A 23,227-nucleotide genomic window follows, 5' to 3' on the forward strand; every position below is an offset into this window, starting at 1 on the left:
GTTCTAGGAAAGGAGCCCCTGGAGGTGGCAGAGGGTAACCACCATGACCATGGTGCCCCCCAGGCTGAGCACTGCCTCATGCAGCCCATCCTGGCTTCACAGGGCCCATCGCACTATTACTGCCTGGGTCTGCAGTGGTCTCGGAGGAGGGAAGGAGGACGACTAGGACATCTTGGTGTTCCAGAGGTTGGCACCAGCTAGACCAGCAACAGGTCCCAGGAAAGATTGTAGACCAAGTCTACAGGCATCCACCTGCTCCCTAGAACAGGGGAGGCTCACATGAGGGCCTTCCTGGCTGCTAAATAAAATGTTAATTAAGCCACAACCTGATCCAAAGGAAATGAAAGACTCAGATCCCAGATCCCTTGGGTTTGAGAAGGACCCAAAAAGTTACCAAGGGAAAAACTTCAGCCTGGATAGTACCAAAGCCTCAGAGGGGATCCTGCCCACTGCGGGAGCCTCCACCTCAACAGCTGTCCCCTAGAATGCCCTTGGTACAGACAAGGACCCTTGTCATGCCCAGGCTTGGGCGCCTCTGACCCTCTCTGCCCACATGACTCTGGTAGAGTTTTACAGCTGCAGTTGGCAGGATTGCTGCAAGCAGATGAACCTACACGCAGCCTAGCCACTCCTATATGCGGGAGGGATGGTTGGCCAAGCTGCCCATCCCGGAACTTGTGTCCCCCGAACAGGGCTGAAGGCAGGCAGGAGCTGGTCAGCTGCAGCCATCCCCTGCAGCCTGCAGAGCACCTCAGGCTCTACCACGCTTCACAGGCACTCACCCAGCCTCTGCCAACACCCCCTTTCACTCCATATCCCTAATACCCAGAACTTCCAGCAGTGTGGTCACACACCTCCCAGGGGCCCCACCCCCATCTGTGGACACATCTGCCCTCCACACTGACCTCCTCAGATGGAGCTCCTGGCACAAGGCTGGATACCAAAGAGGCATCCTGCCCCAGGAGAGCGAGGGAGTCTGGGTGCCCCAGGGGTCCATCTACTCACGGGGCTATCATCCAACCCTCTGGTCCCACTTCCCGGGGAAAACAAAACTTTACCACGGCCTGACATCCGGCCGGCCAGTCCTGGCAGCTACACCGTGCTTGAAAGTTTCCCTTGCATTAATTTCAGACGGAACATAAATATGGGCTGTGATGCCTCTTCCAGGAGGAGAAGGCTGGAACCCGGTGTCCTCGCTGGAGAGAAAACACGTGTGCTGGCCAAGGGGAGCCGGGGGCGCCGGAGCCTCTGTGGGAACATCTGGCTCTCCCTGCCTCCCGCCCAGCCCCACAACACGGCCTTGAAATTGCCCTGCTAATTGCTGCATTGTTCTGGCTGAGCACTCGCGTGCCTCTCCGGTCTGCTGGACCCTGGAAGGTGTATGTACAAGACGTGCACTGGGGTATGCGGTGAGCAGAGACCCAGCCGGATGACCCTGCGCAAGTCCAGGCTTCTCACCGCACCTCAGTTTCCCCATCTTAAAAGGCTGCTCCAAGTCATGTTGGAGTAGCACCAAGTCCCCGGGAGGCTCCCTGAGTAGGGACTTGATGGGATCGTAGTGGTAGGAGGACCTGAGACCTAAGGAGGGAAAGGAGGAGAGCCCAGTGAGGTTGGAATTTCTGAGTCCCAGTCCCCAGGCAGGAGGACTCTTCGGGGCCCCCCCAAGGGCCAGAGGGCTGGCTGGGCCTTCAGGCCTGCGGACCTGGTACTGCTCCCTGAGCCTCATGGCCCCGACTCAGCTCTCCCTGCTCACACACTGTTACTCCTGAGGGAGCCTTCTCCTGCATGTACAGAAGTATGCCTTAAGTGAGACATGGCCTGGGGCACTGGAGACACCAACACCACCACAGCCTCACTGTTTCCACGAACTGGAATCCCCACCCCTCACCAGATCCTTGCTCTTCCTCTTCCCTCTGGCCCCTCCCTCTGGAGCCCAAGCATCTCAGGAGTGCTCACTACACAAACCCTCCTCTAAGAAACCTTCCCTGATGTCCGTCTCTCCTCTTTCCCTTCCTTTTGCCTCTTGGGTGCTCGCTGTCGATGTGTCTTTGCATGTCTTGGCCCTGTCCTGTTCTCTCTCTGATCTCTGTGCCCACAGCCCTCCTCTCCTCTGGAAAGACTGCCCTCTGTCTCCCCAAGTCTGGGTGCTCTCTCTCCTCCTTCAGTGTCTCTCTGCCCTTCTCCTCCCCGCCCCATTCAGGCCCTACACCCGCGGTCCTCCCTGCCTCCTCCCCTGCCCATGCGGACTCAGCAGATGAAAGTGAATGTGTCTTCCTGTGGAGTGCTGGCCAGCGAACAGCTGTCAGTGCTGGAAAGAGCAACTGAGTTGTGGCCAGGAGACCTGGGAAGCCTGGGCAGATGGTACAGGCTGAGCCCTAACACCAGGGCCCCTTGGAGACCTTCCAGGACCTTCTGTGCAGATCCCAGGTTTTCTGACTTCAGAGCCAAGCCCAGAGCCTCCTGCCAGTCTCCTGGGTCAGTAAGCACTGGGCCCTGACTCAGGGGCTGGTCTGCCGGGGGGGAGGGGTTAAGCTCCTGGGAGGGGTGGAGTTTGGAAGAGTATTACCGAGGGCCTGGACTGGGCTACACCAGCAGTGATGCGAGAGCTCAGGTCTCTCTGGGACAGCATGAGCTCATGCAAAGGATGTGCAGGAGGAGGCTTTACCATTCATTCATTCATTTATGGAGCCTCTGCTGTCAAGTGCACTAAGGACCAGGATGAACTAGGCATACCCTTGCCCTTGAAAAGTTCACAGCCCCCTTGGATGACTTGTTGGCAGCTCCCTGTGACAGCCTGATCTGGGTGGAAGGAGATCATGCAAGCTGCAGGGAGGAGAGTGGGTAGCAGAGCCTGAGACCCAGGGCAGCCCTGGAATGAAAGGGAACTATGTGTGGCTTCCGAGTATGTGTAGGTGAAGACGTCCTGTGAGCTACTGGGCACGTGATTGGAGCCATGGTGACATTTGTGTGGAAGGTCTATCCATGCAGAAAGAGCAGAGCGAGGGGAGGCCCAGGAGTTAGAGGACATTCCTTCACCAAGAGCCCCAGCAGTGTGAGATGAGGGGAGCACCGAGAGAGCCCACACAGGAGTGGATGACAGGCGGAGTGGGGAAAGGGGCTCAGGCACCACATGGAATCAGTGCCTCCTCGACGTGTGTGGGGAGGAAGCAGATGTGACCTCAAGAAGGTGCAGCCAGGATCTGAGAAAGGGGCCCTGGGTGTTTCCATGGCCTCAGAACACCTAATGTTTTCCATCAGACTGCAAGGAGAGTGGTCTAGATCAGCAGTGTTGAGCCTGAGGCTGCACATGGCAGCAACAACCAGACCAGGAGCCACTGCCCCACAGCACAGGAGAGGGGGGCCCCCACGAAGCAGCCCTGACCATCGCTGTAGTCTGCAGCTGTTTGCTGCTGCTTCTCTAACCTGAGGCCAGGCAGCCATGGGGGTTCAGCAGTGTCCACAGATCAGAGAGGAGATACCTGTGCTGCGGGATTGAAGCCCCCGAGCTCTGCTACCCGGGCACTGGGGCTGTCCCCACGGGTTCCACCATGCCATGAGAGCAAACAAGGGGGATACTGTCCGCAGGTGTCTCTTAGGACTACATTCTGAGTCTTCCCAACACTCGTTCCTCCTGCCTCCTTTGCCTGTGCAACTGCCTGCAGGAATTGGTCAGAGGGCTGTGGGTCCCATTGGCACCTGGGGAAACACAGCTGGTTTCCCAGGCAGGACTCCCTGGCTAAAGCCGAGATCCAGGAAGGGCCTGATCCTGCTGCTGAAGCTGAGATCTGGAGCTCAGGAACAGCCTGAACCTGCTGCCTTGTCCATGTTTCTTCTTTGCAGGGACTCCCACTCAGATCCCATGTGCTGTTTCCAAGCCTTGGGTACCCATCCCTTCAGTGCCACCCTGCTCCCAACCTCACCTGGCTCAGTGGTCCCACTCTTCAGCCAGCAATGCCTCCTCCAGAAAGTCTGCCTGCTCCTGGGCTGGCTAGATGCCTCTCAGGTCTCCTATGACCTTCTGTGCTTGCTCCATGTCCTACCTTGTGCTGGGGCACCAGAGCCCAGTTCTTGAGACTCTGACTGTGCCCGGACAGGACCTCCTGCTTCAGTACTGTCCAGTGCAGTGAGCACCCTCTACTTGCTCAGTGAAGGAATGAACCTGTGGGGGGGGGGGGGGAAGAAAGGGGATCCCTTCCTTATCAGGCCCTCTGGAGGAGACCAAAGCTTCCCATGAGTTCCAAGAGCTTGAGCAGCCTTCTCCCTTTTACTTGGGCAGCAACCAGTGGCATTAGAGGGCTGTGGGTGTGCCCAGGGTCTCACAGTGAGTGCTGGACCAGATCCCTGTGGCATTCCCATTCTGGTGATATCTCCCAGTGATTCCTAGGTGGAGCTGCAGGATCTCGGAGCTGGGGGACTTCCTGGGATATAGGATGTGGACTACAGGGTACCCCCTTGGTCCAGCCACAGCAATCCCAATCTGCCGCCCCGTGTGCCAGGACCCCTCTCCCTTCTAACAATTCACCCACCCTAAACCTCACTGTACTGTCAGCAGACTGCTCTTCTGGCTCCTACCTGTCACAATTGCCACAGGCAATCACTGATAGTGCAGGGACTTCCCCCCCCCAGATTCTGGGATGAATGCTGAGCTGGAGGGGAGAGGGCTGCCCACAGGAGACACCAACTCTGGTGGCTGAGACCTGGGCAGTGGGAGGGTTGGGGATATCCCAAGACACTGAATCTCAGCAGCTGCAGCATCCACATTCCCTCAGCCCCCTAGGAATCCTTCCTAACCAGAACCTGGGCAGAGCCTCCCTTGGCCATGCCCCTCACCCCAGCTTTTAACTGCATTGCCAGATCTGTGTCTAGAGAGTGCCTGGGGCTGCAGAGCAAGTGTGCTGTGTGTTTGCACCTCCCCAAGGCCACTGTCGGTGCCTGCTGGGCCGTGTGGTCCAAGGGGTCTGGTTGGTCTCCCCCACTCTGATCATGTGCCTCGTGAGTCCTCAGTGGCCATCCCTGGACCTGACACACTGTGTGTGCTCCATAAGGATTAGGTGGATGGTGTGTGCCATGAACACCCAAGCTAGGGGAGGAAGGAATCTTGCCAAGATGCACCATAGAGCTGCTGGTCTTGGGGCTGGTCCTTGCATGCCTTCTGCCAGCAGCTACTCTACTGGACAGTCGGGGCTGTGATCAGCTTATGGTCTAAAACAGCTATGGACCCAGAAGCACTTGGGAACCCTTACTACGCATCAGCAGCCCTTGCTGCCTGTAATCTTCACAACAACCCTGACTGTTGCTACTGGGATCGCTGCACAGATGAGGAAACTATACAGATGAGGAAACTGAGGCACAAAAAGAATCTGTGCTAATCTGTTAGCACAGAACCAGAATTTGGACCCATACAAGATAACTCAAGAACCACATCACACCCACTCATGGGAGTCCGGGGTCTCAACTTTGGTATAAGCTGCTGTGCCCAGACACAAACCCAGAGAAGTCCCCAGTGGCTGATAGCTTGTGGCTGTATTTCAGGTCACTTTCTGGGGAACAACACTGTCATCGATGTTCTGAGGCAAGCCGGGCTGGAGGTCGACCACACACCTGCAGGGCAGGCCATCCACAGGTAAGCAGTCGCCTCGGGACCAGCTGGCCTGCTGTTTCCTGTCGCGGGGTCATGCCTGATGCCTGCTGTATGACTGGCTGCACCCCTGCCTTTCTGGCCAGGCCCACAAGAGAGAGCTGGAAAAAGCTTCTGGTGAGATAGGCCTCATGGGGATGGGCCCTGACCAGGCAGGCCATAATGCAGTGGGAGCAGTGGGAGGCTGGGTGTACCACTGACAAGAGGTCAGAGTGGGCCAGGGTGCAACCGTAGAAAGGGCAGCAATCTTCAGATTTAGACACTGGAGATTGGGTGGGAGTAGAAGGACTCATGGGCCTCCGGGGTCGGTTCCTCAAGGTGGTTTACCTGGTCCTAGCTAGAGAGGGTACCTGGCCTCTTTCTTGTGTCCCACAGAAGCCCTGCTGACCTCACACATCTTGCTCCCGACATGCCTTCTCCATTGTCACCTCTAGCTGTGCCCTTATTCTTGGCTTTCAGGCAGGACACACCCCTCTGCTCACTACCAGCCACTCTTCCTTCCCATGAGAAGGCATTGCCCGAGGGAGGGTAGTGCCCACCCCTCTTTGGACCCACAACACCAGTTCCAGGCTAGGCATACACAGGTGTCAGTAGGTGCCAGCCTTGGCAACCCTGGAGGTCAAGGTCCAAATGCCCAGACTCAGATTCAGTGTCCATTCCAGCCTTTATGTGGCGATCTTCCCAACAACCCACAGGGCAGCTGTAGAGTGAGTCTGCCCAACCAACCTGGTGAGCTCAAAACTTCCTGAATCTTCATAGCTCTCTTTTTATCAAGCTGCCTTGAGTTAATTCCCCAACAGCTGCAGTGCCACCCAGCAGCCAGGGTTCCAGGATCCTGAGGTTGCCACTGGGGCTGGGGGTAGGTGGGCCAACCTGACATCCTTCTTGCCCTCAAGAGAGAGAGAAGCCCCTCACTCACTATAAAGTTTGAGAGTGCAGCAAGAAACAGCTGGCTTGCTGTCTTAGGCAGGCAGGCTGCCCACGGAGACACAATTTCCTCTCCCAGCCTGCTCCCGGGACCCACTGTGCCCCAAAGGAATTGCACTGGGATATGGATGAGAAGGAATAAAGAGGAAAAGAGTGGCAGATATTCCTGGTAGGAACACATACCCCGTAAATGCCACAAACATGCCCAGGTGACACCTGAACATCTGCCTGTGCTGGTGGCCAACACAGAGAGGTCTGCTGTGAGCTGGATGCTGCATGAGGTCCTTGTGATACCCCTGTGAAGCAGGGGGCAGTGTTATTCCTGTGGTACAGCTTAGATGGCCAATAACTTACCCATCGTCACGCTGCTTGTGAGTGGCAGAGTCCTCAGCCATCTGCCTCCTGCCACAGCGCTGACTCTCACTCAGGCCTGCCTCCACTGACAGGTGCACAGCAGACGGGTGCTGGGTGCAGTGTGGATGCTGTGATGGAAATATGTCTGGCAGCGCGCAGCGGCTTCAGCTGCTTCCCACTACCAGGACCCCTTCCAGCTGCTTTGCCTGCATCTGCCTGCACAGTCCTCATGCTACCCACTCCATTTCATAGAATGAGAGACTGAGGCATGGCAAAGTTAGGTAACCACTTTCCCAAGGTGGTGGGATAAATGAACTCTGACTAAAACCCCCAAAGGTCGAGCCCCTGCTTGCACTCTCACTTCCTCCTTACCTGGCCTCAGCTCTCTCCCTGCCGGTGACCAGAACAGCCTTTGGTACCGGGAACTGGCAGGTGTTTTTCTATTCTTAATTGTAATGAAATGAACAGCTCTTCCACTTGCTGGTATACCTGCTAGGTATAAAGAAAAGGCCATTAAGCTATGGAAACGCCCTCACAAGCTGGGCTAGCACCCCCCTGGAGCAGCACACCCCCTCCTCCCGCTATCCTTTCTTGTCTCCTTTGCAGCTCTTGCCCTCCAACATTCTGAATCTCTTCCAGTTTCCTTCCTGGAATTCATGCCCTGTAGAGTTGGGGGACAGAGGTGTTGTGTTCCCTGCTGATGCCTGGTTCCTGCAGCAGGGCACTGTCTGCAAGGTCTTACTGACTACACAATAGAAGTCACCCCACACCCACCAGGCCTGCACTGCTCTGGCTGGCCCGGAGGGACAATCTGCCTGATCCCTGGCCGTGGTGACCTCCCCACCGAGTCACATGCCTTGTCATGCAAGGGCAGCCTGCTGCCACACGTGTGCCTCACATGCTGCCTCCTCTTCCCAGCCCTGCTGCCGGGAGCCCAGCACCCCTGCCAGAAGGGACCTCGGCAAGCCCAGTGCCAGTGACGCCCGCCATGGCCATCCCCTCGTCAGCCTCAGTGACCCCGACTGCCCCTACTGAGGAGGAGGACCCAGCCCTGTCCCCGCACCTGCTGCTGCCGGATAGCCTCAGCCAGCTGGAAGAGTTTGGACGGCAGAAGAAGTGGCACAAAAGGCACAACAGACACCAGCGGCCACGACAGTTCAATGACCTCTGGGTCCGCATCGAGGACAGGTGAGCTGGGTGAGAGGCCATCCTGTGAGAGCTGGGTCTATATCCAGGGAGCCCACTGGAACTGCCCATGGCTGGGCACGCTGTTGTCAGGCAAGCCTGCTGGGAACAAACTGCGGCCAGTGGGTTCTGAGCAGAAACAATAGCTGTGCTCGCCCATGCACAAGAGACCTCTGCTCTTCTGTAGGGCTCATAAAGCATGTCCATGTCCTTTCATCCTCACAAGATGAGAAAGAGCAAGAGCAAGCACAATTGTCTGTCTTTCAGAGATAAGAATTCTGGTGCAAGTACTTGGGCTAGCCAATAAGCCACCTCTCAGGATGGTTGCAACCCTATCACAGCGTGTGCTTCCAAGTCCTAGCCCTACTCCAATCCCAGCTTCCTGCTGACATGAACCTTGGAAGGCAACAGGGGACAACTTCAGTGTGTGAGTCCTTGCCACTCAAGCGGGGACCAGATTTGGTTCCAGTCTCATGAAACCTGGTTTGTCCCTGGCTATTGCAGACATTTGGGGCTAGAAACAAATAGATATTTCTCTCTCTTTTTCTCTTTCTCTTTCTCTGTCTATCTTTCTTCCCTTTCCTCTTAAAACTTTTTAAAAAATTATTCTAACAATGAAGGAGCCAGTAGCTTCCCTCAGGTACAGTAGATATTTTCCTGGCAAGAGTTGGTTTTGCACTTTGCACTCAGTTCCCTAAAGGCATGCCTGGTGTACAGGATAGGATCCATGTGGCCGTGGACTGGAGGTGAGACCAAGAGAGAGTGGCATGAGCTGGCTGTGCCAAACAGTGTGAGCTCCCTGTGCCTGCATGGCCAACGATCTAGCAAGGAGGTAGCAGGGAGGTGGCACAGGGACTCCGACCTGCAACAGGCAAGGATTGCTGGCCTGGGCGCTGTGTGCTTTGTCTCAGGAGAAAGTGTGTAGATGAACCTTGTTGAAAGTGGGTGGGTGCAGAAGACATCCTGGTGTGCCAAGACCCCTTAACCCTCTTCCTCTTTGTTCATCCCGCCACCTGCTCTGCCACCTCAGCCTGTCTCTCACCAGATTACTTTCTGCCACCTCTACCTGTGCTCTCCATACAAAGTGGAGACCACTGGGCAGCAGGAGCTGCGCCATACAGTGAACAGTATAACAAGGACACTAGCAATGTCCCAAGGAGAGATTGTCATGGAGGAACAAACAGGGTCCTTCCCACTGTGTAACCCAGCCCTGGCCATGGCTTTCCCCTGCTGTGGGTCCAGGAGTCTCAGAGTCTCCATCTGGGATCCTTTGAATCCATCAGTGTTGCTCTCGGCAACCTTGGAGAAGTGCTGTGGCTACCTGCGGGGCCTAGGGCAGACCTCATGAACCAGAGCAACTGCTGCTGATGGTGCACCTGCCGAGTCCCCGTGTTATGGGAAATGCTGACTTAATTCTGTGACTCTAGGTGGTAAGCCAAGGCCCAGAGCAGGTAAGCGCAGCTTGTCCAGAACCACTTGAGCCAGCCAGAGCTCCCATTCATAATTTCAAATTTGTGTGGAGGCGTACACTATCAGAAAGACTTGCAACAGATAAGAGGCCAGCACCAGGAACCTATGGGGGTGAGCTCTAAGAGCCCAACTTGGGTTACCTGGATATGAACTTCTACAGAGCCCTGGCTGACCCTGCCTGCCGAAGGAGACATAATTACACTGAGCACAGGCCTTCCCATTTAGCCAGGGGTGAGAGGCACTGGAGCTGCCAGGGAAGCGCTGGGTGAAGGAACAGGCTGGCAGCCCTGGCGGGCCCAGGAGATAGGCTGGCCTCTCAGAGCCCTGATTGCCAGGGCACATTAGGCACCCAACCAGTGATGAGTCCTGCCCACAGTGCCCAGAGGCTGGGCTGTCAGCTCCAGCAACAGGGTCCTGGCCCCTAACCAGGTATGAGAGTTAGATCTCTGCAAATGACTCCAAACAGTTTCCCCTGCGCAATGCACAGCTCTGAAGTACAGAGCCTGCTTTAGGAGACGAGAAGAGGTTTTCTTTGGCAAGAGGGGGGCACCTTCAGCGTCCTGGCAGGTAAATTGCTCTTGGCTGACTTCCATCTGGTGGGGCGGGAGAAGGCAGTTTCTGCCAATAGGCAGCCGTTGGTCTGTTTGCACTGGGAAGCAGACCCTGGTCTCCCCTAGGGGTCTGAGGAGCAGGGTGCCACCTCTCCTGCCAGAGTCCCACATTGCCACTTTCCTGGAAGAGACAGCACCCTCCTAACCAGGAGAGCTTCCCTGGGGTTTTAATTCCTTAGCACTGCCCGCCCCTCAGTAACACCTGAGGGCTAGGCATCTAGCCTGGCCCCTGGCATCGCTCCACACTGCAGGCTCATGGAGAATGAATCAGCACACAGGGATTCTGTCTCCATCTATCCCGCTCCCAGCACATCTTCTGCCCATGAGCCTGTAAGCGGGACTCTAGCAGGTGTCCTCGCTCCAGTCTTGCCCTTGGCCATTGCCCTGCCTCAGCTGGAGATCCTGCAGTGTTGTCCACCTCCAGCAGGAAAGACTGCCCACTCAGGGCCCTCACCTTCTTTCTTGGGTACTGTCAATCTTGTCCTTGCTGACTGTCACCAGCAGCGGGCATGCCCTGCCCTCCTCCACACCTGTCTCCCGCTGCTCAGGATGGGATGCAAGTTGACATTTGCCAATCTAATTGTATGCCAGGCCTTTTCCTCCATGGTATTCCCAGTGCTTTCCAGAATCAGAGGAGTCAGTCTTTGCCAGGCCGGTGGCTTCTCTGGGGCCATACAAACTAATGGAGCCAGAACCACCTCCAGGCCTACCCACCACTAAGACCACATCCATCATCTCTCCTCCCTGCCATCCACCTGGGCACCCCTGTCCCTGCACAGTGACCCAGATGGCAGTGGCTCTCTGGGTGTCTAGAGTGAGAGGCCTCGAGAACCAGGCCTGGGCTGCATTGCCTGGGTGCCCCAGGTCTTGCTGAGGATTGGGACTGTGGGGAAAAAAGGTACAGTCTGCCAGCGACTGGCCAGACCCCACCTGGAGCAGGTCGGCCTCTGCTCACCCCTCATTACCCATGATGTAAACACCGCCAAGGAAGTTTAGAGAAGCAGCAGTCCGTGGCAGGAGAATTTATGGAGCCCCATGAATTCACAGATGGCTGCTCAGAAGCAGCACATCCTCAGGAAACTCCCACATCTGAGAGTCAGGGCAGGGAGAGGGCAGAGGCCACTCTGGCACAGTGTCTTCTGCTGTGAGAGCCTTGAGTGGTCACTGGGGCTCAGGCCAGTTCTAGTTCTCCCAGTCCACAGCTGGTACTCACAGGTGTGTGAGCATATTGGGGTGGGGGTGGGGTGGAGAATTATTAGAAGGGAGCAGGGGCTAGGCCAGGTGTATTGAAGGGACAGGATGATGGGTGCAGGTAGGGAAGAGAGGGTCCCCTATGTGCTGGACATGCCAAGGGACAGAGGTGATGTCAGTGTGTGATGAACGCAAAACCTTCATGGGTACCGGCAGCAGGGGTAGGAACCCAGGACACACATTGCACGGACTCAGCTCCCCCGAGGTGTGAGCAGCTAGCCCAACCCCGGGGAAGGGAGAAACCACCGTGTCCTTAGAAGGAACAGTTCTGTCCGCCTCCTGCCAGCCAGTCCTTCCTGCACGGGCTGGTCAGCCCTGATTCCTCTGAGCACCACCCAGCCTTCTCCTTAGGGTTCCTATGGGAGGCCAGGACTCGATCTCATTAGAGGCAGAAAATTCCCTTATGAGAAATGGGAAGGAAAATCATGCAGTGAATAAAAGTGCAGGTTTGGGCAGAACAGAGTTCAAACTCCAGCCTCTCCTTGGACTCGCTTTGAGACTTTGCGATGGAGATGAGGCTTGGTCAGGCTAAGGTATCCAATGACACTGTCAGCTGTCACTGATGTTGATGCCTTTGACACTCAGAGCTGGTTTGAGATCTCCTCTTCCTGTGCCCAGCAGGAAGCTGTCAGGGGCCACTAACATACCTTGGGCTTACGGCACTGGACAGGAGACCGTGAGAAACATAGACCTGTGACCTCCCCCAGCTTAGCAAGACTGTGCTGGACATAGACCACTTGTCTAGCCCTGTGGCTAGTGCCCAGGCAGGACAGGAGCAGGAATAGTCTCAGGTCACAGCAGGAGAGATGGCTTTTCAGTGTGGAGCCCCAGGGCAGAGACCCTGACTCAGCCTCAGGGAGCCCCAGCTGGGCCCACACACCCCGCCTCTGGGATGGACGGGCCCTGCTAGTTCTGGTGTGCTGGGGAGCCATAAGCATACAAGCCCATGCTGTAGCAAGGAAGGCCTCCCCAGCCAGGAGGAGGCAGACGCGGACAAGGAGGGCAGAACAGCAGGGCCTTGAGTACAGGGAAGCTAAGCTGCTGCACATAAGTCACCGGGGGAGTCTGCTACCATCAGACCATAGGCCAGAGCCTGCTAGAGCACAGCCCACAGCCCACAGCCCCTGACTTGACAAGAAAGCTAAGGCCTGAGGTTGGCCCCTGGTGGCTCTTGGAGCTCTGGTTGGGTTGTGATGGAGCCCTGCTCCAGGGAGGCCTTCCCTGGTGGGCAGGATTAGACAGTGAATCCTGTTGCAGGTACTGGTTTTGCTCTGCTCGGCTGTCTTCTCTGGGCTTCTGCCCAGGCCCTCGCTGTGGCTGCTGCTGCTGCTGGAAAGCAGCTTAAAGTCTGTGGGTGGTTCCCCGTCCCTTTTGCGTGAATGGAGAATCTGAGGCCCAAAGAGCAAGACTGGCCTTACAGCACACAGCAAGCCAACACAGGCTGCACCCAGCTCTGCCTTCCCCCACAGCTGGGGCCCTTGTCAGCCCAAGCCAACTCCAGCACGTGGTGCCAGCCATTGGTGGGGCCAGGGGACACAGAGTGTTTGGCTTGGCCAGTGTGAGCTGAGGAGTGGGGGCCTAGGCTGGGAGACGGCGCCCTCGTGTGCTAAGCGGGAAGACATTTGTGAGGAGAGCTTGTCCTCTACCACCCCCAGCCCCAGCTATCTGGGACTCCTTCCAAACACTGAAACCCACTCAGGCTCCAGGGGGATGGGGAGGCAGGGGTTGCGTGTTGGGTGTTCAGTATGTGAAAGAAAGCCTCGAGGACTTGGCGAGAGGCCATGGTGAAGCTCTTCCCTGGACTGGCCTTCCCAAGAGCCCAGGAACCCCAACTTGGGGCACTCAGTGCCACACCAGCCTGCACCTCGGAACCAAGCACCTCAAGCTGGAGCTATGGAAAGGGGAATTCTAGGAACTTTGTTGTATTTGTATGTGAGCTGTCGGATTGTTTGGAGTTTTTCCTAGGGTTGGGAAGGTTACTTTTTGCTTTTGCTTTTGCTTTTGCTTTCTTCTTCAGAAAAGAAGAGGTCAGGCATCTGGCCTCCTGTGAGACACCTGAATCCTGCATCAGAGCACCTGGGTTGGAGCCCATGATGGCTCAAGCAGTTAGATCCCGGCCACCCACCCATGTTAGGGACCTGCATGGATTCCCAGCTCCCAGTCTCAGTCTCGGCTCCTGTAGGCATTGGAGAGCGAATCAGCTGGTGAGCTGAGCTCTGTCTGTCTATGTACCTTTTGGTGGACCTTTCTGCTTTACAACAGGTGGAAGTAGGCGCTGAGGTCCTGACCTCCATGGATGCAGGCAGAGGAAGGTCTTGGTCTGCACCTCCAGCCAGCCTCCACCCCAGACCGTGAAAGGCTCCATGGGAGGCATTTTCTCCTTGGCTGGCTTATCTGGTAGCAAATGCTCCAGAAACAGTGTGTCCTCCATGGACAGATGCAGACAAAAAATCCTGAGCCACAAGGCTAAAAGGAGCCAACGCCTCCTAGCACTTCCTGGGTGCCTAGCACTATGGTACTGCATGGAGAAACCCCTAGGCATGGACACCACTGGCACAGTGGGGGCCCTGAGTAAGACCCAGGGTTCTGTGGGAGTCAGAAATATCCAGGAGGGCACTGAGGGTTTCAGGGCTGATCAGAGGCCTCCATGGCAGGGAGTTCTCAGTCCTCATGGCTGAGCAGGACAATGGCAGCCAAGACGGTGGAATAGAGTCGGACCCGTGGGGTGGATCCCAACGGGGCCTGTGTGGTTTGAGGGTGGCATGGATGGGAGGTGTGAGGGGACCTTGGAAGCCACACACCGCTTCTGTTTAGAAGCTCTATTCCTAAGGCCTCATTGTGGGACGTGGTTGTCCCTCCTCCCTTGATAGCTCCTCTGGAACTGTTTAAAAACAAGATACTGACACAGCCCACCTGTAGACTCCTGGTAGGAAATAACTTTGTGCAGGGCACGGTGGGGCCTTGTGCTCGGGCATCACCACAGCACCCTGTAGAGAAAGGGCACGGCAAGTGAACATTCGTCCTATGCTATGTCCCATCAGACCAGGACGGGGGCCCAGCTCAGGCCAATTGGAGGCAGCAGGTGCTTGGTGACTCTTGGGTGCCCCTGCCTACCTACTAAGGCGGAGCCTGAGCCAGACTCACATGAGAGGCGCCTGGCCAGGATGGCACTATGGACTAGACTCGGGTGATCTGGTTACAAGGAGCTCACCAGGATGACTACAGCCAGCTGTTAGGATGCCATGGCTGATGACTCAGAGAAATGCAAGCCAGGGTGCTCCCAGATGACCAGCGGTGAGCAGGGCAGTGTGCCACCCAGAGGAGGCCAGCCACACTGCAGCCTGTCTGTTCAGCTGCCTCATGCCCACCCATCTGCCAGGAGTACCCTCTACTGTGTGCCCAGATCAGAGCCTGGCCCTACTATGTGTCCTGGAGCAAGTCACTTATCCTCTGTGCCTCTGCGTTTTGAGCAGCACAAGAACAGTCACCTCTGCCTACTGACAATGTCCTAGGATGGAAGGCACAGGCTCAGAGGAGAAGACTCCAGGTACTTCTATTACCCCAGGTGCAGACTCCTCCCCTGGGCCTTCCCGTGGCTGCAGCGACCCCTCCCAGAGCCATCCCTGGCCCCACACTGGATGGAAGGCTTCTCTGAGTGCCTGCTGCCCCCTGCACTTCCCTCCTGCTTGTGATGGACGTGTGGACTCCTCTGTCAGGATACCACTGCCACCCGCTTGCCCAGGGCTCCCTGCAGGCATTGGCTCCTGGAGCCCCAGGCTCCTTCATCCTAGAGCCATGCATCTTGCCCCCAAGTGTCCAGGTGTCAGTCTTCTCCCGATAGGGGCCTCTCTCTGCCACACCTCTGTCACCTTCTCTCCTCTTTAGCCTCTGCCTTGTCCTGTGTCTCTCTGATCATCCCTTTCCAGTCTGCCCCTCCTGAGGCCCCAGGAGCTGAGCTCCTGCATCAGGCATCTCTCACATAAACTTTCCCACCCAATACATTAAAAAATATGTATTTATTTTTTTCAAACACACAGTTTACTTCCCAGATGGCCACAGTAACCAGGGGTTGGCCAGGACGGAGTCAAGAGCCAGGAGCTCCATCCAGGTCTCCCGCACAGGTGGCAGCGGCCCAAGCACTTGGCTATCTTCAGCTGCTTTTCCTGGTGCATTAGCAGGGAGCTGAGTGGAAGGGAAAGCAGCTGGGTCTCAACCTGGTGCTCTGATATGGGACACCAGAGGCACAGGTGGCAGCCTCACTGGCCGTACCACAATGCTGGCCCTTGGGTTCTGCTTTTGTCACTTCCAGGAGAACTGCACCTGCAATTAACATTCCCTGAGGTGGAGCCTCTCGGGTTGAGCCCCCAGGATCCTGGTGGACATTCCTGCCCTGCTGTCCTCTGCATCCCAGCCACCAGGCCACCTCTCTGAACCCGTTTAAGCTCATCTGTTGAGAAGGAGCGAGGAGTTCAGAAATGCCATTCAGGGAGTCCTGTGCTGGCTATGCACTCTCAAGACACAATGGTTCCCAAGAGGATGGATGGCATCACGTGAAAATTTTTAATTTTTGTTACATACATCTCAGCAGCCACAGAGGGGAGAGTGGCCAAGTAGGGGCTCCCTGGATGAAGGTATTTAGGCTGAGAACATGGTCACTGAGTGACCTCCTCCCAAACACTGCATCCCTTATTCCTGAGACCCCATTCCTGGGGGGACCACACTGGAAACCTGAGATGGCCTGAGCTGGCCCTCAGCCTGACCCACGAGGGCAGGTGCACATCCAGAGCTCAGCCGCCAGCCTTGATGGCCGTGGGCTGCTCACCTTCACTGCCCCAGCACTTGGTCCCTCCCCAGTTCTATGAGAAAATAAACAGCCATAGAGCCAGATGTGATTCCCCCAGGACCGTGCCAGGTTGTAGCTGCTGCCATTGACGGTCACTCTACCCTATGTCTCTTCTCTCCCAGCACCACTGCCTCGCCACCCCCGCTGCCCCTCCAGCCCACCCATGGCTCCGGGACTGCAAAATCACCCTGCCAGCTATCTGAACAGCTCCACCAACACGACCCACCACGGCCTGCCAGCAGCTCAACGTCCAGCTGCCCTCAGCCCACCCTGGACCTCCTCCCCAGTGTTGCGGTAGCCATGGCAGTTCCCTTCCTGCTGCATGGCCATGGGCCCTGCTGACCTCAGCCACCCCTACAGAGAAGCCAGAGAAGTCATTGGTGGCTTTGCGGCCACCCCCACCTCCTGGGTGCCAGGCCCTGCAAGTGCAGGTGGCTGACAGGATCGGCTAGGACACTACAGCTTTATGATACCCGAATTATGTCTTCTTTTTTGTAGAAGGATCTTAATTTCCCATAGTGCTATGGGGCTCTCATGTAAAATATGTGTCCATATTAAAAGAGAAAAATGTATTTATTCTACCGATAAAACTATTCCTACATGGCCTATGTTGTAACCCCTGAGTCAGTCCAGCATCAGCATGGGATATCTGGGGCCCCATGCTGACTGTGGCTTTGAACTTGGCTTGCTCCCAGATCACCAGAGGCCCCTGGATCCAGTTTGGCTTCTGTCTCCTGCCATGGGGTCCTCCCAGGGAGAGGTGGGCAGACAAGCTTTGTTTTTGTGAAGCTGGATTTAAGAACCAGAGGTCAGGTGCAAATGGCCACCTGCTCCCCTGCTCTGGACATGGCCCTGGGCCTGGGGAGGGACTTTAGGGAGGAGTATGCTGCTATTTAGGGAACCCTAAGTGTCTGTGAACTGGCCCTCCAGCACTCTCAGCAGGCGTTGCCACCTACACCCTGGGATGAGGGACAGCTGGATGCTGGCACTAAGAAAGCTAGTCCCAGTCAGGGACAGATCAGTCAGCTGAGACCAAAGACACTGCCCACTTAGGGGCTGCCCCCCAGAGCCCGCAGCCAGCGGAGAGCAAGGGCATAGGTGTTCCTAAGTCACAGCTAGGTAGAGCGGGCTCGGCCACAATGCGGGTGGTGGGCACAAAGGGCAGCCATAGGGTGTGGAGCTCTAGGAGTCCCATGGTCATAATGGTGATGACAGTCACTGTGCCAAGCCCATGGCAAGGCAGGCACTCTACATACTCACATCGTCACTCATCCTCACTCCAGATCCATGAGCTATGATCATCTCCATTGCACAGAGAAGGAAACTGAGTCCCCCATCTATGGGCAGGGACTTGCTCAAGGCCACCCAGCCCCAGAGCAGTGCAGTCAGCCTTGCCCCTTTGGGTACTTTTCTGCCATATTCTATGCCCAAGCAGCTGCAGGGGAGACAGAGCTTGCCCAAACGAGGGCTGGCACAGGCTTCTCAGTCTAACCAGAGAAGACTCTGCAACCACGTGTGCTGTGCCCGACTCCTCTGATCTGGGAGCCCCTGAGAGGTGCACTTACAGATCAGGCCAAGGTAGGGCACAGCTCTGTGTGCCTAAAGAGACGGTGTGTTCAGGTGAGGGCAGACAGGCAACAGATGTTCAAAGAGATTCACCCAGCCCTGTGTCCCCAAAGTGGCAGCTGGGCTGATGGCTCCCCGGAACTGGAATGTACACAGGTTCCTGGACAGGTCAGAATAACAGAACAGGTGTAAGGCCCGGGGAGGCAAGCTGTGTCTCCAAGGCAGCACAGCTGGGCAGTGCTCTCTGTCTCATGACAGCAGGGCTCCCTGCAAGGTTTGGTGGCAGCAGATGAGCCACACTGCCATTGTGCCCAGCTTGGTAGCTGTCTCCCTTCGCAGGTGGTAGAAGTCATTAGCTGGCCAGAGGCCCCCGGGGCATTTGGCCATCAACTGAATTCTTTCTTGGCTCAGGCAGATGGACATGTTTGGGCCTGAGACCTGATAGAAGCTGGAAGCTATGCTTTAAACAAGCCAGCCAGCCAGCCCCGTGGGCATCACACTATAAACTGAACTTGACCTCACCCAGAGCTGGGACATTTTTCTCCTTGGCAAAAATGTGACTTCCTATTTTCGAGCGGGAAGGAGCTTAGCTGACTTAGAAAGCAGACCCAGGAATTGCACATCAAACGGGTGCTGCCGAGGGCTGAGGAGGATGAGCTAAGTGTGAAGGAATTAGAGGCACACGGTCCAGGGCCCCTCTGCCCGGGCCAGGGGATGGCGTGAGATGTATGTGGTGGAGCTTGAGGTTAATTAAAGTGAAGCACTTGGGTAAACAGTCCAGGCACCTGACTGTGTGCCCAGAGCTGTGTGCCAGGCCTGGGGCCAAAAACACCAGTGAGCAGAGAAGGTAATCATGGCACACAGCCATGCCAGGCCCCGTCTTGGGGCAGAGTTGAGGTCCTTTTCTTGGCCTGCAGAGGCTCATTGTCAAGATGGGACAAGCAGCCCAGTGCTAGGATGACCTGGGGACTCCAGCGTCTCCCTCAACCAGGCACCTGGGAGTTGAGAGGATGAGAGAAGGCCAGCTGATTAGGAAAGCAGAGGAGGCAGAGCTGGGGAAGGTTGGGCACCTGGAGCCCAGTGAGGCTGCCACTCAGGGACCAGCAGCCAATCGGGGCTGGAAGTGCCCTGCACATTTCAGGCTGCTGCAGCAGCCACTCCCTCCCACACCACTGCTGACATGGCCTCCAGAATGTTCTGTGTACTTGGCCTCGCACTCTTCCCCTGCTCCTAGGAGAGCAATGTGCACCTTCCGTAGGTCACTCCCGTCTGGCCTCAAGGATGACAGGAAAGACACGAGGCCTGGGGCTGAGCAACAGAAGGCCTGGCATGTCAGCTATGGCCCCAGCTCCCTGTCCTGAGAGACTTGACTATGTGGCCAGGAGGTGATCCTCCTCCTGTGGCCGGTCTGACCTCTGCGCAGCAGGTAGAAGTGGTCGGTTTCCATCGCTCGCTGCAGAGGTGGCAGGGCCAGGCTGCCAGGGAGCCTCAAGAACAGCTAAGCCTCGCTCCAGCGCTGGGTCCAAGATGAGAGTCTGAGATGCTTGGGACCTCGTGCTGACCCACTACAGAACCGGGGCTGCTCTGGTTTTTTGGTAACTATGAGATGAGAACTGAATTCCTTGGTCAAGCCTCCCAGATTCCCAGATGTAGACACTGCCTGGTCCATCCCAGCTGATCTCCCTGGCCATGCCTCTCCTCTCTCCCACCTTGTGTCTGGCCAGAAGGAGTATCACAATTAAAGAACAGACAGGATGTTGCTGCCCCCTACTCCTGCAAACTCCTATCTCATTCCTCTAACTGCTCATCCTTTGAGGATCAATTGCAGTAGCACCTCCTCCAGGAAGCCCCTCTGATTTCTTTGTGTTTTCTCAGCACTTATTACAATACCCACTCCCCAGAGCAAGGACTGTCAGGTTGTGTACCTGCTCCTCCTAGGACTGTGAGCAACTCAATGGCAAGAGTCATGTGAAATCACCTCTGTGGACATGCCTGGCACAGCTGTCCTCAGCAGCGACGTAGAGAGGCATGAGGGAGGGAAGGAAGCAGAGGGGGAAGAAAGAGCCTAAAGGAAGAAAAGGAAAGAAGCAAGCAGTTTTGCCAGAGGTGTGATTTCCACATAGCTAAAGCTGCGGGAGGTGGGTGGTGAGGTGCCTGTCGGTAGGGGGCTGCAAGCAGGGCCCCCAGGCCCAGGCCGCAGACATGGGAGGAGAGCTGACGTCTCGGTGGGGACCTGGTGGGGCCCTGTTGGCTCTGTACCATTCAGATTCTGTGAACATTGTTGTTTTTCCAAAAATGTGTCTCAGCAGCCAAAACCATCACCCTGGCTGGCCGTCTAAACGGGCACAGCTCAGGAGTTAGTCCAGCCTCCCGCTTCCTGCTCTCCCACAAGCCAGCAGGGCTGACCTGCTCCTCGTGAGAGGGGGAGCTTTGGGGAGGGGAGGGGAGAGAAGGGCTGGACTGGCAGCCAGGTCTCCCAGCCCAGCTCAGACCCCAGATGAAGAAGAAGGAAGGTTCCTGAGAACCGATAGGTCCTGTACCTGGCCCTAACCCCGCCCTTTCTGGACACTGCTCCACGTTGTTCAGTGACCTTGGACAAGTCCCCGCCCCTCTCCAGACCATCAGAGAGGATGTTTCCTGCCTAAGCTGTCCAGGTGCCAGGCACAGGCTTGGGGCTGTATGAGTGTGAGGTGTGACCCCTCCCCAGGCTCACTTCCTAGGCTTTCCACCTGGGGGTCCCCCAGGCTGCCATCGTGACTGACCAGTGTGCCCTGAGGAGCGTCCTGTCCCCTGGCCTGCCACAGGGAATGTGTGCTGTGTGCAGGAGCCAGGTCTCACGTGTTCCAAGGGAGCAGTCAGGAACCAGCTGGTCCATGATGCCGGACTGGGAGCCAGGACTGACCCTGGCCGAAGGAGGCTCCAGCTTGGAGGAGGGGCTGCCAGCGGCCCTTCCCGGAGCCTTGCTGGCACTGTGGCAGGTCCCCACCCTGACCCACTGTGCTGCCCAAGCTTCAGGTCTTACTCTGGAAAGTATTTGCGATGCTGTTCTCTCATCTCTGTGAACGCTCACCAAGAGTTCTTTAAGAGTATGATAAAAGACAAAGAAAGATGCTATTAATGTTATTTTGCCAAAAATATTTTTGTAGCATAATATATTAATAAAAGACATGATGGATCCCATGGCCAGGCATGTGTACATCTCTGTGTGTGTGTCTGTGCTGAAGGTTGGGGGGCAGGAGGGCGCAGCCAGGAGGCCCAGACCTGCCATTGTGGTTTGGAGGTGACCCAGTGCTGTGGAGGCCTCATGGCCAGGGAAGTGGGGGTGCCCCTCCTAAGCATCCCCCCACAGGTGGGGCAGGGAGCTGCCCAGGTACTGTAACAGGACCCAGGCCTAGTCCTCACCCCTGGGCTCTCCCTCCCTCACCAAGACCTACAGGCCATTCCTCATCAATTCTTCCCACTTCTCTCCATCCACCTTGGTCCCTCGAGGTTGTCATGGGAGCCATTGCCATCTCCATCCATGCCCTCTACAGCCCACCATCCCCTTTGCCACCAATGGATGCTCCATAGGCCACAAAAGCAGGGGTACCAGGTTTCAGCTTTGCAAATCCATCAGTGACAAGAGCGACATGGGGCTGTTTCTTCTTAGGATTCAGCCTTAAGATCTCCGGTGTGACTGCCAGCCTCCTTGTGCCCAAAGCTCATCCCTGCTCCCAGGCACATGGCGCAGGTGTATGCCACACTCTTTGCTTGGCCCACTTCTTCCTCCCGTCATGGAGACACAGCCCATATGCCCTGACCATGATCACAGCATACACACGGCTGCAGGTAGTATTGGAGGTCCAGCAGCCTTGCTCTGAGCCTGTTCCCTTCCCCTTTGCCCAGCTCCTCTGTGCATTCCTCCACGGGCTGTGGGCTGCAGGAAGCAAGGTGGTTGCTTCTCACAGACCCAACTGGGGCCTAGGGCAGGGAGCCTCTCTCACACCCCAGAGCCAGACAGCCTGAGGAGGAAGCCATGCCCTACATCCACCCCTCCCATACCAGGAATGCCTTCTGTGTTCTGCCCTGAGAAAAGTCCCTTCCTTACACCTGCCCTGAAGCTCCATCAGTGATTGACCCCTCAGTCTTCCCAGAGGGCCAGGCTCCCCCCGGAACTGCCCAGTTGTGGCCCTCTCTGGAGCAGAAGCTGAAGCTCAGGAGCAAGGCCTCAACACAGTAGGACAGGGGCTCCCTGGATCCCATGCCCTCTGTGGCAGCAGGACAGAAAGAGGGTCCAGTGGCACTTGCTGAACCGGAAGCCCTGTCCCTGCTGCACTGGTGGTTGGAGCCCCTGCATGGAGACCCCAAGAAATGTTGCCTCCACTGAGTCAGAGGATCCTCGCTTCGTCAGTTAGGAGATTCCTCTGTAGAGCCAGCGAGCCAGGATCTTTGCTCTGGCCCGGAGCCCAGGGCGGGGCTTCAGCTGAGGGACAGAGCTACCCAGACACTGCTCTCACCCCCAACAGAGGTGGTGAGCTTCCTGTTCCAGCAGTATGGACAAGGACTGGGACTCTCCCTGGAGAAAACATCTCCACCCCAGACTGTCAGTCTTCACCGGCTCTACTGGCCTCTCTCTCCACGTGCTAGCCTTTCGCTGCTCGGGTCCCCACGCCCTTTCCATCTTCCTCTCTCCTCTGGGGTCTCCCAACTTCCATCCAGGGCTCCCAAGCTCACTCCGCAGACAGAGTCAAGCAAACTGTAGTTGCGGAGCTTCCTTTGAGTAGCAGCGGCATCCTTCCTCGGAAGGCTGCCTCTCCAGCTGGGCTGGAGGTGACAGGGAGACACCTGAATCTGTGTCCCAGGATGCAGGGCGATGATGCTCTTGGTGCTCCGGAACTGATGTTTCATCATGTGGCTCCTGCAATGTGGAGTAACAGCAAGAAGCCCGCAAAGGGGAGAAGGTGCCAGGGACACACAGAGAGCCATGGGAAAAATGAGTCCTGCTGGCAGGGGGAGACCTGCGGAGCGCTCACGTTCACGCGTGCAGGGCGGACCCTCAGCCCATCATCTGCCCTGCCGCACTGTCCATTGCTTGTGAGCAGTCAGGACGAAGGCCATGCAAGGGGCTGATCTTCCCATGCAAGCAGGCGTAGGGAAGCACGCAGAAGCAGGGAGTCAACATCAGGAGCTGGGGGTCCGGATCACAGGCGGTGAGCCCCAGGGAAGTCACAGACACTAGAGCCGGGTGTCCATGGCGACCTTGGCCGGGCACTTTGGAGCACGTCTGGGCTATAGGCAGATAGGAACAGTAAGCTGGGACTACTCGCCTAAGCTCAGAGGAGCTGAGGGCAATGGGGGTGTCAGGGCTGCTTGTACTGGCTAGGAAGCACTCCCCTCCACCTT

General features: G+C 56.6%; 1 protein-coding gene across 1 annotated transcript in view; it reads left to right on the top strand.

Moving 5' to 3' along the window:
• The window catches only part of TRABD2B (TraB domain containing 2B), a 185,876-nt gene extending 169,255 nt beyond the window's left edge, over positions 1 to 16,621 (top strand). Inside the window, exons 5-7 of the mRNA XM_040978621.1 lie at positions 5,533 to 5,623; positions 7,838 to 8,107; positions 16,402 to 16,621. Coding sequence (XP_040834555.1) covers positions 5,533 to 5,623; positions 7,838 to 8,107; positions 16,402 to 16,621 — 581 coding nt within the window. The remainder of the gene's footprint in view (positions 1 to 5,532; positions 5,624 to 7,837; positions 8,108 to 16,401) is intronic.
• The last annotated feature ends 6,606 nt before the right edge of the window (positions 16,622 to 23,227 follow it).

The sequence above is a fragment of the Ochotona curzoniae genome, unplaced genomic scaffold (genome assembly GCF_017591425.1).
Source record: "Ochotona curzoniae isolate NIBS_2020 unplaced genomic scaffold, NIBS_Ocur_1.0 contig_291, whole genome shotgun sequence".
Lineage (NCBI taxonomy): Eukaryota > Metazoa > Chordata > Mammalia > Lagomorpha > Ochotonidae > Ochotona > Ochotona curzoniae.